Source organism: Lucilia sericata, unplaced genomic scaffold (genome assembly GCF_015586225.1).
Source record: "Lucilia sericata isolate MDLA Ls3-8-SP2 unplaced genomic scaffold, ASM1558622v1 Contig000002F_arrow, whole genome shotgun sequence".
Taxonomy (NCBI): domain Eukaryota; kingdom Metazoa; phylum Arthropoda; class Insecta; order Diptera; family Calliphoridae; genus Lucilia; species Lucilia sericata.
In genome coordinates this window covers 1,962,020-1,979,436 of record NW_023994043.1, presented here as the reverse complement: position 1 = coordinate 1,979,436, position 17,417 = coordinate 1,962,020, and the positions used below count along the sequence as shown (strand labels likewise).

The following is a 17,417-nucleotide window of genomic DNA, read 5'->3' as shown; positions in this document are numbered from 1 at the left end:
TTCTGGAAAAGCACTCGGACGACATAATTCTTAAAGAAGTTTAAACCCAATTAGGAAATAGATTAATGTAAAGTTATTAAAGCGTTTCATTGTTTCACAGTTTCATTGTTTTCATTCTTTGAAATATCTGAACCCAAAGTTGTATAAAATATTTTTTCCTTTATTTCACAGCTATTCCTGTAAATATCCTTTTTCCAAAAGAAAAACTATTTATATTGTTTATTCTATAACATATCGTTTCTTACAATTTCTTAGAATTGATTTTTATTGGAAAAAATTATGGTCACAGTGGGGACTTGTTAGTTTGGCGAAAAATAAAAGCGAAATGTTAAGGTATACGATTGGCAAAGTCTTTATTTTGAACACCAATTTCTATGATTTCAAATTCTGAGGCCAAATTCGGGTTGAGCACGAGCTTCTAGAAAAGTATACTTTGGCCTCTCTAAACATTTTTTGTTCCGATTTTCTAATTCGATCAACATTAGTTTTTGCGACATTAAGGATTGTAGATTTGATTATCTCATATTTTTGTATAAATCTTTAATAAAAAATCTCAGATTATCAAGATTCTTCATTTTACTAAATTAGAAAAAATCAACTCTCGAAATCCATATTCGAAAGCAATGAAAAAGTAAATACCCCTCCTAATAACGTCAAAGCTTTTCTGACATGATTTTTAGTTATTTTTGTTAATTTAACTCTAATTTAAATTATTTTATTTATATTTGTTCGTTAAACTGAGTACAAAAAATATTTTTGTTCGTTATGTAAGGTACTCAATGCAAAAATATTGATAGTTCGCTAAATGCGATGTTCGTAGAAACGAATGTTCGTTAAATCGGAAAACTACTGTATTTCTGTTCATCATAAGTTTTTTTTTTTTTTAAACATAAACTCTCTCAAAACTTAATAATAATACAAAGACATTCTATACCATTATTTTTTTGGCAAAAACTTTAACATTAACAACAGCTGTTCAAATAGTTTATAACAAATTAAATGTGTTATCAACACAACCTTTTTTTCTAACCACATTCAATTACTTTGCATAATCAATTAGGTACGAGTCATGAATTAATTTTGAATTGTATCATTCTATTAAGGAAGTTTGTCATCGTATAATTTGTGCGTATGTATTTGTAAAACAATTCTATAGTACTTCTGACCTTTATTTACCTAAATGTTTTACATAGCTGAAATACTAAATGCAATTGTATTGTTGACACAAGATAAGAATAATAAATAAATTGAACTACAAACATATTTATTTTGAAATACAAATTTGTAGCAAATGAAAAATTAACAGGAAAAACAACATGAATCATCAAAGCCAATCAGACATTATACTAGACGTGACATGTTTTATGTTACGTTACAACAACATTATTCACAATATTATTCACACTTTAACGTTAATAAAAATTGTAAATATTTATTAAAAAAAAGTAAATAAATGAAAATAAAAATCAATAAACAAAAAATCACCTTCAGTTCCATTTATTATTTTGTTTTTTTTTTAAGTTCATGAATTGTTTTTACAAAACTGCAGTATTATGAATATTAAATATGATTCAATAGTAAATACATTCATTGTTTAAATTATAATTGAATAATTCATGTTCAAACTAAGTATGTGTATGTCAATTAGAGATTTTTATTTTCTTTACAAATCAATTAACATTCCGGTTAAAATTCTTTGTAAATTATATAAAACAAAAACAAATAATAGGTATAAAGATAATTTCAAAAATATATAATAATACAAAATTTTATTAAAGTAATACAGGTGAGATTTTTAATATTCTTACAAAACATAAGAAAAAATAGCAGTTTTTTTTAATTTTCCAAAAAGCCTATAAATAATACATAGTAATAGTAAGGAAAACTTCAGCTGTTTTAGTTTATATTGTACGTTTATAGTATGTATTTAAATATTTATATAATATATAAAAAAGTAATAAAACATTGGTTTTAAACACTAAAATTAAATTGGATTCTGTAACATATTTTATATAATTCATTCGATTTCTTCTTTTTTTCTCTTTCTTAAAACTACAATTAAAAATCTTTTATGTTTTTCTTGTTTTTTACAAATGTAACAGCAGGTATTTATTTATATTTGTTGATTCATTTGATTCGTATTTCATTCTTAAATTGTACGTTTTTTATATTTTGGAATATTACATTTGTATGTATTTGTGTGTATGTGTGTGCTTTTAAATATTTTGAAAAGAAAAAAACTATGCAGAGGGGATTTTATTTAAATGTTTAAATGATTGAGATTTTTGTTATTTGTTCTTACAAAACATTTAATTAATAAGCATTTCTTCGCTTATAGTTGCGCACATTATTGGCCAGACAACAGGCAAAGATGAAACCAACAAGCTGAAAGGATATAAAAAAAGAAATGGAGAATTATTAAATTTTACAATACATTTAGGAAAACAAAGTACGTATTGTTATTGAGATGTAGTCTTTGTTCAGACTTGCTAAATATAAAAACTAGAAACTGGCAAAGATTGTTTAATGTTTGGTAATTTCTATGTAAACAGTTCCTAGCTTGTACTCTAGTAATTTTAGAAACAAATGTTCTTTGTTCACATTAGTTTAATACTAAAAACTACTACTAAGAAACAGATAAAACTATTTCTTTGAACAAAAAATATCTAGTATTTGTGTAAATAACTAATAACAATTTTGCAATCATAGACAATACGTTTTCTTTTGAATAAAAGTTTCGTCAACTGAAATAACTTACCTCAATAGCAATTAAACCAAGACCAAAGTATTTAGCATTATCGGTTTTGCCAGACATGTTTTCAACAAACTTGTCCTTGCAGCCGCCATAGTAGTTGAGAGGAGTGCATGTGCTACCAGCTGGGCAACAGCTGTCAGTTGGCAATTTAAGAATGAGGGCATAATCAGCAGGTCCATTAGCGCCGCAACACTTGAACTATAATTATAATATGAAAATAAATAAACAAAATCCTATTATTATTGCATTGATTACTAACCGATTTTTGGATGGCTTCAAAAACTCCCGCCTCTCTGGCTTCACGTTCCCATGTCTTATCGACAATTTCACCCATAAGATTTGTAATTTTATCTTTGTTAGTCCAGAGCAATACAATCAATACCAGTTGAAGAATGAGCAAGATTAACATAAAGACAGCATAGCACATGGTCATGCAGACATCTTCGCGAATGGCGCCACAACAGCCCAAGAATGAAATGAATACCACAATTGAACCAATTGTGATTAGACATATAGGTACAGCTGCCTGTGGTGGGAAACCGACCTGATTGTCAACTTCGATGAGACCAATGCTGTTTAAAACAATCACGCCATAAACAATAGCCAAAATGCCGAGAATCTAAAATTATATAAAAATTAGAGGTTTTTGTTAAACTTTTTTACTTTTTAATAAAAATTGTAAATCCGGCGTATGTTGCGATTTTTATTTACTTAAACTGAAACATAATTATCAATTGCCTTTTTCTTTATTAAAATGTGTTTCTATACAAAATTCCTATAATAAACCTTCTATAACTTATTTATGAATATTTGGGTAGGTATATTTGTAATTCATGTGATCATTACAAATTCATATTTCTATATAAATACTGTATATACACATGTGTTTAAATAAACAGCTGCTATAACTCTAACTATCTAAGGTTAATCATCAAACTTTGTAGTGTTTTTATTATATAAAAAACAATTTGCAATTAATTACAAATTCCAAAAACGATTTCGTTTTACCATATTTTATTTGAAACCTTTATTTAGTCTCTTATGCAATTGAAAAAAATTAAGTTTTAAAACAAATTTCACCTTTGGCTATTAAATAATAATAATTGTATAAATTTGATTTGAGCTAAATTCCAATCAGGCGATTTTGTTTATATATTTCTATAAGATTTTACTCCATTAACAAACAAAATTTAACATTTACATTTAGAAAAAAGGGGGAAAAACATATTTTCAAAATTTTAGGTCTGTTCACTTACATTCGCAGTAAATACTTGCAACGAAAAAGTAATTCATGGCTTTATGTGTTACTGCCTTATCCAAAAACGATTACCGACTTCGGTCAAGTTTTTTACTATACTTCAGATGAGGACATATACAATTCTTGTGTATATTCTCTTGTAAAGAATCCTGGAAGAGATTACAACCAGAAAATATTTACCAAAGGGAGTACCTTTCAGTGGACTATTCTATAGACTAGAAAATGCACTTATCTAATGTCTAATCTATAGACTAGTACAATGTATAATCTAGGGACTGGTATATTGTCTTGTTTATAGACAACTTTATTCTCTAGCCCATAGAGAGAGTGTCTATTGACTAAATCGTCTTGTTTATTGACTAGTCCAATGACTAATCTTTAGTTTTAAAGTATTTTTGAACTAGACGTAAGTCGGCTCGAAATGTTTTTGTTTTATATTGATCTAAATTTGAACATAATTGTTCCGAAAATTTATTTTATGCACTTTATGGATATTAGAATCGCTTTGATTTACATATGTATCCAAATGAAAATCTAACATAAATTACATTACAAAAAAAGAAATTCTTCTATGACATAGATTTCGAGCAGAAACTGACCTGAACCCCTATTGAGCGTGGTCTTTTGAAAACAATCTTAAATATTCATAAATCTCATATGAGGATTGGCTGTCTGCTGAAATTCACTTGTGTAAGGTACTATAAAGTCGTGGATGCTGTACAATTTCAATAAAATTCTATAGACAAAACAATGAGTCACGGATCCATAGACAAAAAAAACATTTGACGATTTCAAGTAGACATAGAGAAAAGTTAAATAAAAAATTCACAAGAAAATGAGAAAAATCAGTAAAAATCAATTGAGATGAACTCAAAACATGTTTATAGTATGTGATGTGCGAACAAATATGTTTGTTCATAAATATGCGAAAAAAATAGATTTCGATTTTATGACGCAATAAAAACACAAAAAGATAATACATACTTTAAAAACTGTATTTTGAAGAATGTGAGTGAAAGCGATTTAAAAACCGAAATATGTAAACTGCTACCATCATTGGGACATAACAAGTACGTTACTCATAAACATTTTTATTTATATTAGAGGGTGGAATACATAAATAAAGTCAAGGAAAGCTAACCGAAGGAAGCAAAATAAAAGGGGAGTAAAATAACTGCGTAGAAAGTGAGATTCTCCTTTACTAAAGTTAAATTCTTGTAGTATTTATGGCAAAATACTTGTGGCGACATTGTTTTTAAATAAAGTTGGTAGTATGACGTAGTAAATAAAAACAAATAAAACTCTTGAGAAAAATGAAACTAAGAAAACGTACGTGATTATGCGTAATGACAAGTGTTCCCATTCAACATCATCCCAAATCTAGGACAATGTAAAAAAAGTTGTTATTTACAAAAAAGAAAAACAAAAGCACAAATATACTTGCATACATAAGTATTTGTATAAAAACTCAAAGCCCTTATATATAAAAACAAACAGTCGGTAAAAATATGTGTTTATTTAAATATTTTTAACACACAGTAAAAGAAACTGGTTTTATTTTACTTTAAAAATTTTAAATATATTGAATTTGTATTGATAGAGGAATGAATTTGAAGGAAAGTGAAGTCGTTTAAATATTTTTTTACAAAAAAAACTCCCCAAATACTACGAAATATATATAAAGAAGATCATTATTAAAAATACATAACACAAAACGAGTTCTTTTTTGTATTGGCTGGCCTATGGATGACGTCAGGTTTTTGTTTGTTGATATGGTAGACAAACAAGATGAGATAAAATTATAAAAGCTTTATTTATGTACCTCAGGGATGGCAAAAGTAATATAAAAGTATGAGATTTTTTCGCCAAGGAAAAAGGATCACATCAATAGAGTTTTGCTGTGTTAAAAGTAGAGAAAGAAGTTTTAAAGGGATTTTTTTTCAATATGGCAACCTGTAGTTTAATTAAAAAATGTACATGGATAGACAAATGGAAACAGCAAGGAAGTTGTTCTAAGCAGATTGGTAAATTCATTCATATAATAGCAGATCAAATGTTTAATACAATTACAGTGATGTAGTGGATGGGTCCTCAAATCGCTAGCAGACATTCCATGGGGTATGGATAAAGAAACCCTATTAGCTACATAGAAAGCTGTCAAAATTCTGCCCTTAGGACAGGCTGCATGAAAAGGTCCTTCCAGTCAGAGAATTCAGCATAATGTTGACAAAGAACAAAAGTAGTTCTGGCATAATTGAGGTCGGGATGGAGTCACAGGCTTTATGCCTACTGGTCCCGCATAGACCGTTCCGTCTCTAATGAATGTATGAATCCTCATCATACCCATCAATATATTCAACTGTCCAGATAACCCTACTTCAATTTGTCTAATAGATTAATGAACGAATCCTGTAGAAGAAATGTCACCAAGGGAGTCATATCTACTTTAACATTACACATTTAGAGGCTTACACGAGGTACATATGTCGAAACATACGCAGTTGTGTACAGGATCCCTTAGATCACCAATAAATCCGCGGTCGCTGGATATCGCATTAATTTTGAACTTGTACCCATCGCTTATAGCAGAAACAGAAGAATACCACAATTGAGGTGGGGATGGAGTTACAGGCTTAATGCCTACAGGTCCCGCATAGACCGTTCCGTCCCTAATGAATATCTGGATCCTCGTGATACCCATGATAACCCTACTTCAGTTTTCCTAATGGATTTATGAACACATCCTGTAGAAGTAAAACAATTTTTAGCAGTACCCCCAGATTAGATAGTACTACAACAACAACTACTGTGATGTAGGGTATTCAAATCTACCTAAGATTTTTTCAATACAATTTGCAAATCCTTCTGGATTATTACGTTTTGTAGTAAGACTTTCAATTTGAGCGCACATAAACATATTCATAGATACTTTTTGATTAAAGAAAACATCTTTTATATTTTGATCCTTTAAGAATTCAGGTAAAAGGAAATATATCTGGCAAGGATTATAAGGATAACAAAAAGAGATTAATTGCTACTGTCACATCTGTCAAACGAATATGTCTGCTTAAGGTTTACGGTGTTAAAAAGTAACTGTATATAAAGGAAAACAATTTAAATAAGACAAATTTTTAGGTAATAAGGAGGAATGTGGGAAACAAATTAAAGTAGAGGAGTTCGCAAGGCAAATTTATACTCTCTATTTGTCGAATTTAATAAATTCCTTTTAGTTTTAATTCTATATAAAAATATAATGAATTGATTCCAAAAACGTATTATAGTTTAATCCTACTAAAAGACTGTATATCCTTCTTCTTATTATAAATAATTTTTCAAGTAACTGGAGACTCATGGAAAAACTCAAATATTTTCTAAGTTATGTTTGCTTACCCTCGTATTCATGAAATGTTCAATGATTTATAAAAACGCTTAATATTTCTTTCATGCAAAGTTCCTGTTAAATCATTAATAACTTTATAAATCATTTATAAATGCCGTTGTCCTTCCGATAAACATAAGTATATAGTAGGGTGATCGACTCGATTTTTCAACCGGTTTTAAAACCGGTTTTTTCTGCTTTACCAGTGTCGGTTTTTTCTTAATGTTAATTTTTCGAATATCGAATAACCCGTTTTTTTCACTTTTTAAAAACCGGTTTCGAACACTTTTATTTGCTTTGTATTCAAAGATTATTTAAATGAAATTTTTAGTAAATAATAATACAGCCCGTCTAAATTTTAAAAATATTCGAGTCGAGGAACTAGCGTAAATTTTTCTACAGCTCCTTTGGTTAAACTTTTTTGTAAAATGGATAACTGTTTGATAAAATTTTATCAATCTTAAGATTATATTCCAATTACAATAATTAATTTACGGCTGAAATTTTGTGGAAGTGTTGGAATGCCTATGCAAATTTCCTAAACAGGGCTTTTAAAATAAGCCCTTATGTTAAACAGAAGTGTCACACTTTTTTCCTAATTTTGTATATTAAAGAAATAATGTAAATCAGACGACTAGATCTAAAGTTATAATCTTTTAAACTGTTAAAAATCATTTCGGGCCATGTTTTATTAATCAAATTTAAACATAAACATTAAGTTTTTCAAATTAAAATATATTTTTTTTATTTATAATGAAAAACCGGTTAACCGTTTTTTTCTGAATTTGAAAAATATCAACCGGTTTTTTTAAATGTCAACTATTCGAACTATTCGAAAAACGGTTTTTGAAAAATGTCGAATAATCGATCACCCTAGTATATAGAGACTTGTACATTATATCTGAAAAAATCCTCCCTAATATTAAATACATAATCATATACATACGTATGTAAGTGATGTCAGCTACTGGCGCCAAAACTAAAGTAAATTTAAATATTTTCTATCAGTATGAGAAAAGAAAAATCTTTATATGTACTTTGTAAATAAAAACAAGTGGTTGTAAGATGTTCCCCTAAAATTAGAAAACCTTTTAAGTAAAGTAATATATTTCGTATTATTCTAACATAATATTGAACATTTAGATGTCCTCTTGAAAACAAAGGACATTTTAATACAAATTCAAATTGTCATATACATACATACATATGCATGTATGTTCTCATTAATGTATAAGAATATGGTCAAATACCTAAAGGGATTAAAGTTCCCAGTCCCCATCCACTTTACACAGAAACAAATGTTTATATGTATTCGATTACAACATGTAAGAGATAATATTTCTGTGAGGTCAACAAGTTGAGTTTTTCTCTTCCATACTGGTCTGGTATGTAAAAATACTAAAAATGGAACAAATTCATTCCCCAAATACTAATAACAAATAAAATAATTGTTGAAAAAAGTTAATTTAATTATCATGTCAAGAGGTTATAAAATTCATATAATTAGCACTAGTTATTTTCTTTTTTTTACATAAATAGTGTTAACTTTTTTAATGTTTTCAGTTGTTTTAGCAACTTTTGTATGTTTTTTTTAGTTTTAATTAAAGTAAATTTTTGCAAATGACCACACCCAAGGGAAGAAAGTGAGTGTTAATATAAACAATACAATCATCACTACCAGCAGTAATAGTATCAACAAATAATAATATGTACAACAAGTGTGTACGGATGATGATAATGAATGCGTGAGTGTGGCAAGTAACTCGAGTGGCAAAAACGAAAAAAAAAATTATAACAATGATAAGTCTATTTACAAAATACATACAATAAATAAATAAATAAAGTATGAGCGAGTTTGTGTGGGGGTTAACAATTATTATTATTTTCTTCAATTTACAAACAGTAGTTTATACATATGTGGATACTTTTGTATGTTTGCAACTACAAATGTATTTGTATTTATTGTTGTTTTCATATTAGGAAAGTCAACCTAATTCCTTTTATATTCACTCACTCAATCACTTAATAATTTATTCCGATTTTGTTGTATCGCAGACAAAAGGCATAAAATGATGCAGTAATTTTTTTTCCTCTTAAATTGCGTTTTTAATATGATTTTTTATGGGTGTTAGTCGGTACGTTTGCTATGCATGTATACACGTCCGTAAATATGTAACAAATACTAGTTAACAAAAATAGTTAAACCCTAATGCTTCAATATTTTTTACGTATGTATAAATTCCAGTTTCTTTTAGAAACCCATTAGAATATGTACAAGATAATAAAAGTTATATTCAAAAGACCCGATTTAGAAATTATATTTCATCAGATTTAAAGCCAATCAATCGGCTTTAATATTCTAAACTTTAGTAGAAAAGTATTTGAAAAACTAAAGTGAGTTTTTAAGGGTCATAGCGGAAACTGAATTTTTAAATTTGTAAAAATATTGGTTCTTTATTTAATTCAAGTTTTAGGTTAAAATATCTCGAAAAATTAAGATAATGAAGTCGATAGATTGGACTTTCAGATATTAATATTAATAAAATGTGTCTGTTATTATGTTATGATACATATGTATAAACAAAAGACAAAGATTGCTTTTGTTTTTTAATCAATCTTATTTATTATTGCCATTTTATTATTTTTTTCCGTCCTAGGAAAAAATTCCAATTAGAATTAGCCAACAAAACAAGTTCTAACAATTTCAAATTAAACTTATTAACAAGTTCTATCACCATTTGAATGAAACAATAAACAGCTTCAATTTTGAAATATACTATATTACATATTTGATCGAGTCACTAATTAAAAGGAAACAAAAAAAAAACAAAACCGGAAATTAAATAACGTTTGCACTAAAAAAAAGCCTTTAACTTCTTAATTACGTCATAATCTTTACATATAATACAGTAAAATAAAACAAGTTTTGTGTAAATATTTTTTTTGTTTAAATAAGATTAAACTCATAACAATAAACGCTTTTCTTATTTCAAGATGAATAATCTCTCTCTCTGTGTTTAATAGATTAAAAAAGTAATAAAAAATTGTGTGAAAAAATGCATACAAACTTGAGTCATACAAAATTTCGCCAGAAAACTCAGTTATAAAGCAAAAATTATTACAATTTTAAATTCAAATATTTATCAAATATTCGACAATACTTATTACGTAGGTATTCGTCATTACTAAAATCCCCAAATGATAATTCAAATGAAACCAGATTTGTTGCATATGTATAAATTCTAAGTTAAACTGAAAAAATAAACATTAATGAAATTACTCGAATACTCATTTCTACAAACGAGATATTCTCAAAATGTTTACACAACAAACATTTTCTAAAGAAGCTAAATTATTAAATGATGATTTCATCAAAAATGTTAAGCATAGCGCAAAAAGGGACAAAAAAATTAAAGAAAGATAAAAATGTTAAAAAAAAACAAATATAACCAAACCACAAATAAATATTTTGTGTTTAGATTATATACAAAGACGATTACTTCTTTGCAGGCTTAAGTAGATAAAGAATGGTTAAACAAAAACAATTTTTGTATATAATCTTCTAAACATTTTCTACTTTATAAAATAATAAACAAGTTTAAAACTCGTTTTAAATAAAAATAAAATTTAGAAAAAAAAACTTCAAAGTTATTTACTTGATTTTTTATTTATTGCTGACAGTAGTGTGAGAACTTAACAATAAAAACTAAATTTAAAAGTACAGGTCACTGTTGGAAATAATAATGTTTATACATACAATTCGTAAAGTAATGTACTAATACGTTATAGGAATATGAACTTGAAATTTTAAAAAATATATATTTATTTTATAATTACAGTGTCTACTCACTAGTCAGATTGAATAAAAATGATTTAGTACGTGAAACTTTCTTTCTCTAATGGATGATAAGGATTTAGCAAACATTAGAAAATATAAAACTTTCTAAATAACTAAATGAGATTATTATTCATTCGAAGAATCTCTCAAATTGTTTTTAAATTATATATTCAGTTTTGTATGGATTTATCTGATATGGCTTGAAATTTGCAAATAAAATATTGTGAATTATTAATACAAAAATTCGTTTGTTCTCTCAATTTTTGAAGTTAAGTTCAAAAAAGTCAAAAAAATATGATAAGAAACATCACCATGGACAAAGATATAAAGAATTAACTGATATTTTAGCCTTTACAATTAAATTGTTAACTTGACACTGAAATAATGACCCCACCTTAAAAAACTACATTGAAACTGAGTTTTAACCCGGCATTCTCAAATGAGTTTTAAAGTTTATAATGGCTAACAACACGAATTTAGTTTTTTTTTTATAATTTCCTTTTATGTTTTATTTTCGGATATTAAATAAAAGGGAACAAAAAATAAAGTTAAAACTAAAAACAAAATTGTAACAACGAAATTAGTCTGTTGTTTACTCAATCATACAAAAAAACCCGGTTTTTTGTTTAAACAAATGTTAAAAACAAGTTGAAAAAAATTGTTTTGAAATCATCTATTTTTATGTTATGTGTTTGAGGGAAACAAAACCTACATACACACCGACACAGACATATGGAAGTGTTGATTATTGCAAATTATCGAACATTTTGAAATTTGTATCGTATTTAAAAATTGTTTTTACATATATGTTATGATTTTAAGAAATAGGTCGACAAAAAAGTTAAAATAACTTGTTTCCATTCATTCTATTTTTTTCTTGAGGGTATAGTTCAGACATTAAATTCTATCGCTTAATTTCTTTCGACAACATTTAACGCATTTAGCTCATTTTAATTACCTTCAATTTACATAAAAAACAAGGTTCTCATAACGTTTTTTTTTTTTTTTTTTTTTTGTAAGTTTTAGTCATAAACAAGTTACAGACTTCCACATTCGAACAATGAATGAATGCATTCATAAATGAGAAAAAAAAATAACACATTTTATAATTTTTTTATAAAAAGCACCACATTTTTAACCGGCTTTAAACAGTTTTTATGTTTATTTTTTTTTAAACAAAATAAACAATGATGTAACAAATTTTAGCTTTTTGTTATATTAAGAGTTTATAAATAATTTATGAGTTTCGAATTATTAATATATGTATATTTCAAAAGCTTTTAAAACTTACCGACACCAAGGTATTGAAAATGAAGAGAATGTATTTCACTAATGTTGTTCCACAATCCATATTAATGAATGTTTTTTAACTGAAAAAAAAAGAAGAAATAATATTAAAAAAATTAGTTTGTAACCAAAAACTATAATTATTTTCTTATTAGAATCTATACATCAAAAGTTGTGTACATATCTTGTTCAGTGTCATTACTTTTTTTAAGAAACGAATTATTTATTAGTTTTTGTTTCAAATTATCGACCTTTCTATGTATTTCCCTATTGAACTTGTAAATTTGTAGTTGGAAGTTATATTTTATAATAATTGGATAATTATTATACTTAATTTTTTAACATCTGTATTCTAAATTATTTTTCAATAGTTTGTCGTTTTTTTATTGTGGCAATAAATATCTGTTTATCTTTATATCGCACACAAAGTCAAGAGTAAAATGAGATTTTTTAGATTTCACATCAAGTAAATTATTGCTGTAGTTACTAATAAATACATACTATGTAAATGTGCAAATAACAATGTGAAATTTATTTTTTCAAGTACATATCGTTCATTTACTTGTAAACTGTCATAACTCAAATTTGTTAACTAAATACTACAAAATATCTGGCTTTACTAAGTGAAAATAGTATACCGTACTGTATGGTTTTTAACAAATCCGTTGACGTAAAACATTCAAAGTCATTTTTCTTCAAACTAAGTTTAGAATATGAAATTGTTTAAGTAATTGAACGATATGTACGTTATTAAATATTTCTATTAAAAATATTCTCACATATTTTTTGAGAATGTAATTGTAAAGTGAGTGCAATCTCGTTATTGTTTTGTTTGTCAGTTTAACTTAAATGATGAATATTATGTATGAAAATATGTATTTCATATAGAAAATATTCTAATATCTTTGTATACACATCTACTATTTAAGTCGTTTTATTAGTTTCTATTGCGGTTTATCTTTAGCATCACATAACAAGTAAATTAAACTTTTAATGTCCAGGAAATACGAAATTTTGAGAAAAAATTTAATTTTTAAGTATAATTATCATTACTCATAAAAAAATAATAAAATTATTTAATTAATTTCCAATATATGTATTTTACATATTTATCATAACTTTTAAAACAATAAAATCGGTTTTTATAATAGTATCTTTTAAGATACAAGTGGCACTTATGTGTTAAGTCTAAGTTGAGTAATAACAACATACATATAAATCAGCCTAGGCCCTTTCAAAAACTGTAGGTAGGTACCTATTTTGAATAGATTTCATTTAATAAAAATGATTTACACTTCAATTATGATACAAATGCGTGGCTTTTACATTTGAACACACTTTAGGTTTTATTAACACAATAAACGTTCGTAATTATTTTGGAATCTGTTGTTTGTAAATAAGATTATTAGAAATTATTTCATTTGATTTTCATGTTAGAACCTCTGTGTGTCTGGCTTTGTTGAATGTGTTTTTATTTGTTTGTTGTTCAATTAAGTTGAATTATCAAGTAAATTATTGTATGAGACTGAAAAAACTCTATGTACTTAAGTTTATACACATACGTATACCAACGATTTGATTTAATTATAAAACTAGTTTCGTCATGGTATATGATCATGTCATTCCATTCATTTCTTTACTCTTTCAATAGTTTACATTTAGTGCAGCTGTATGATTTTACAAACAATAATCCGGTTTTTTATTTGAAACGACTGAAACAGATCTGCTAAAGAATAACAGCTTAGTTTAAAAACTAAGACCGGGTTTTTGAGTTGACAATCAAATGGCAATTAATAATTAGATTAGTTAATCTAAAAATAAATTTAATCCAATGTTAATACCATTTGATGTTTTTGAGTACAAGATTAAACTTCGCAGTGTTGCCATACAAAACAACAGAAAATGTCACTGTTTGTTATCAAAACAATGCATATTTTATAAAAAAGAAGAAGACAATTGTAAATTTAATATGAAAATTAATGAAAACTTAAATTAAAAACAAAAAAAACTATTTTGAAGTGTCCATAATTTATACTAATCAATAAATAGAACATTTTAATATTTATATTTATAAAAGTTTTATTAATTTTTTTGCATCAGCTGTTTACATTTTTGCATTTCGTGCTTAAGATTAAACCACCTCCATTGGACTCTTGAACTTGCAAACAAAATTAACTAATTGAGTACTCAAAAACATCTTTCGAGGATTAATTTTAATTTAATCGCTAATCTTTCACCTAAAGATTGGCCCTAAATGAAGTAAATTTAAAACTAAGATTTAAGATCTTAACCAATATTTTAACTTCAATGAATTTTAGGTTGTGTAATATTTTGTATTACGGCCTATGAATGATCGTTAAACTTATGCATGAAATTGACTTAAAAGTTTCAAATTTCTTAATTGAGCACTGTTTGCGACATTAGCTATCAAGGTGTGTAAAAGAGTCCTTATAGGTATTTATTCCCTACTTAAATCGAACGACTATATTCTCTATACTTTGTATTCTTTTAAATGCCTGGAATGGTGGCCTTCTGCAAGATAAATATGCCTATATTTTTTTTTAATTCGCATTTATGAATTAAACTTTGAGTTAGCGAGATGAAAAATTATTATGGTGGTTGTTTTTTTTCTAAGAAAATTCACTCACAACTACAACAAAAAGCAAACATTAATTGTTCTTTACATGGCGGCATTTTTCTTTTGTTTGCTTTTGTATTCAACTAGTGGTGAGTGGTGGTTGTGTTTTGTTTTCTTTTACTACAGTTTTTTATTCGAAATAATTTTAGATACATTAGTGATCTAAGTAGTTGAGGAGGGCAATTAATTAAAAATAAATTTATCTAATTACTTTGCTTGTTTTTTCGTATTTAGATCAACAGTAAAAACAACAAAAATGCTTCAGTGTAAGTTTGTTCAACTGTTTTTTTTCATGAGAAAAGTTCATGTAATTTTCCCCCCTTAAGCAAAAAAAAAAAAAAAAACAACAAAAAAGATAAAACAATGGAAGCAAAAGAAATCATGCGTTCATTGACATGATTTCAGAGATTTTTCGTTGTACGTTTTTTTTTCTTCTTTTCTAAGAAAATTGATTCTCTCACATTTAAGTAAGAAGAATCATGAAACTTTTTTCAACTTTTGTGCTGGCTTCACATCCTTTGCGTATAAAAACAACAACAAATAAGTAAAAACTTTAAGACGCACTACATACATAACACAAACTCATGAAAACCTTGTGTAGTTTTTGCACATCGGGGAGATGTATGTATGTATTTATGAAGAAAACACTTATTTCTTTGTCTGTACTTTTATTTACTGTTTTTTTGTCCTTCATACTTCACTTGTATTTCAATTGATAAATTCGCAATTAATACTTGGTTTTCAATTATTGTTCATTACTTCTTTATTTTTACCTTAAAACACTCGAGTATAATAAAACCGTTACAAACGATTTTAACTTTAACTTTTCTTTTTGTGGTATTTAACGCGTACGTTTCTTTTGCCGTTTTCTTTGTGACTGAATTGAAAACGCACAGCAAAAAATTGTTGCCTCTGAAAAAATTACTGCAACAGAGACCTGTGCCAACTAAATCTAACAACGCCGGCAACTGATATTAAAGAATTCAACGGCGGCTTAAACACGTATGTTAGCCGGTTAAATTTTGTATTGTAAATAACGCTATGAATACCGTTATTATATTTTGTGAATAATGTAATATAGCAAGCGCAAATTTAATAACAGCGTACAACAACATTTTTCACATACTTAACAAAATATACATATATGTATGTAACAATTTTAATTCTGAGTAAAATTTCGAATTTAATACAAACTTAAGGTAAAAGACTCAAAAATATGTATATAAAGAGGATTTACACTACAATACATTGTAATATGATCAGAGCTCCATTGCCTTATTGCTTCGTTGTTGATTGTCAAATTATATTGAAAAATGATTTTCATGTTTTATGAAATATTATTAATAATGTGACCACACGTCCTTTCAACCGGCATTTTAATCCCGCTTTTTAATAGAGTATTCATCTTTTTGTTACTTTAGAACGGCTCAATCATCCTTAGTTTATTTATAATCATATCGGGTTTTATAACATTCAAATCAGATTTCGGTAAGGAAAGATACAAATTATTTGTTATTAAGAAATTTTGTAATAAAATAGCAAGGAAGTAGACATTTAATAGAAATAATTCCATTACATTTTCTTAATTTCATTGACATTAACTTAAAATCACGTCCCTGTCCAGTGTACATATATATACAACTATGCACAAAACAAAAAATAATACAAAAACAATACCGTTTAAATGAAATTGTTAAAAAAATAATAAAAGTGATTATTTAAAACTTTAAAATTTTTCGCAAAAGAATGTTTTTTGCTTGATAGTATCAAAAACACCGGTCTGAACAGGTAATATTTCATTTATATTTTCGAGCCCAAATACATAACTTAATTTCGACTCGGTCTGAATGAGCTATTATAGCCTACTTTAAATCTACTCATTTTCGGTGTCGATTAAACCATGCCCGTCCGTAAGACTGTCTATTTATACCATGGTACACAGATGTCATTAGGATGTTAATCTTTGATATATCGGTCATGCTATTTGTTGTAAGAAATAAGTCGCACAATCGTTTTTGTATATACAAATCAAAATAAGTCGGAAAAAAGTCGATATTAGAAAATTGAAAACATTTTTTTATTTTTTAAGTTTTTATTTTTTCGACAAAAAGTCGATCATATGAAGTTCTATTTAATTTATACTTTTATCGCTACACTTTCATCACTGATTGTAATATTTACAACATTATTGTGAATCACGGTTGTTGTCTTTGATAAATTTAATAATATAATTTACATGTTGCCGGACAAGCAATCAATAAC

General features: G+C 26.8%; 1 protein-coding gene across 3 annotated transcripts; it reads right to left on the bottom strand.

The window, feature by feature from the left end:
• Window positions 1-2,122: 2,122 nt before the first annotated feature.
• LOC119611332 (23 kDa integral membrane protein) lies at window positions 2,123-16,081 on the bottom strand. 3 transcript variants are annotated; one of them, XM_037966912.1, is made up of 5 exons: window positions 15,929-16,081; window positions 12,522-12,600; window positions 3,015-3,374; window positions 2,759-2,953; window positions 2,123-2,385 (listed from the first exon to the last, which is right to left on the bottom strand). In XM_037966912.1, the coding sequence occupies exons 2-5, from the start codon at window positions 12,579-12,581 to the stop codon at window positions 2,314-2,316; spliced, it is 687 nt and encodes a 228-aa protein (XP_037822840.1). In that variant the 5' UTR covers window positions 12,582-12,600; window positions 15,929-16,081; the 3' UTR covers window positions 2,123-2,313. The 3 variants fall into 3 exon arrangements, with proteins under 3 accessions (XP_037822840.1, XP_037822916.1, XP_037822982.1); XM_037966988.1 differs by lacking the exon at window positions 15,929-16,081 and adding an exon at window positions 13,958-14,044; XM_037967054.1 differs by lacking the exon at window positions 15,929-16,081 and adding an exon at window positions 12,720-12,738.
• Window positions 16,082-17,417: the final 1,336 nt, after the last annotated feature.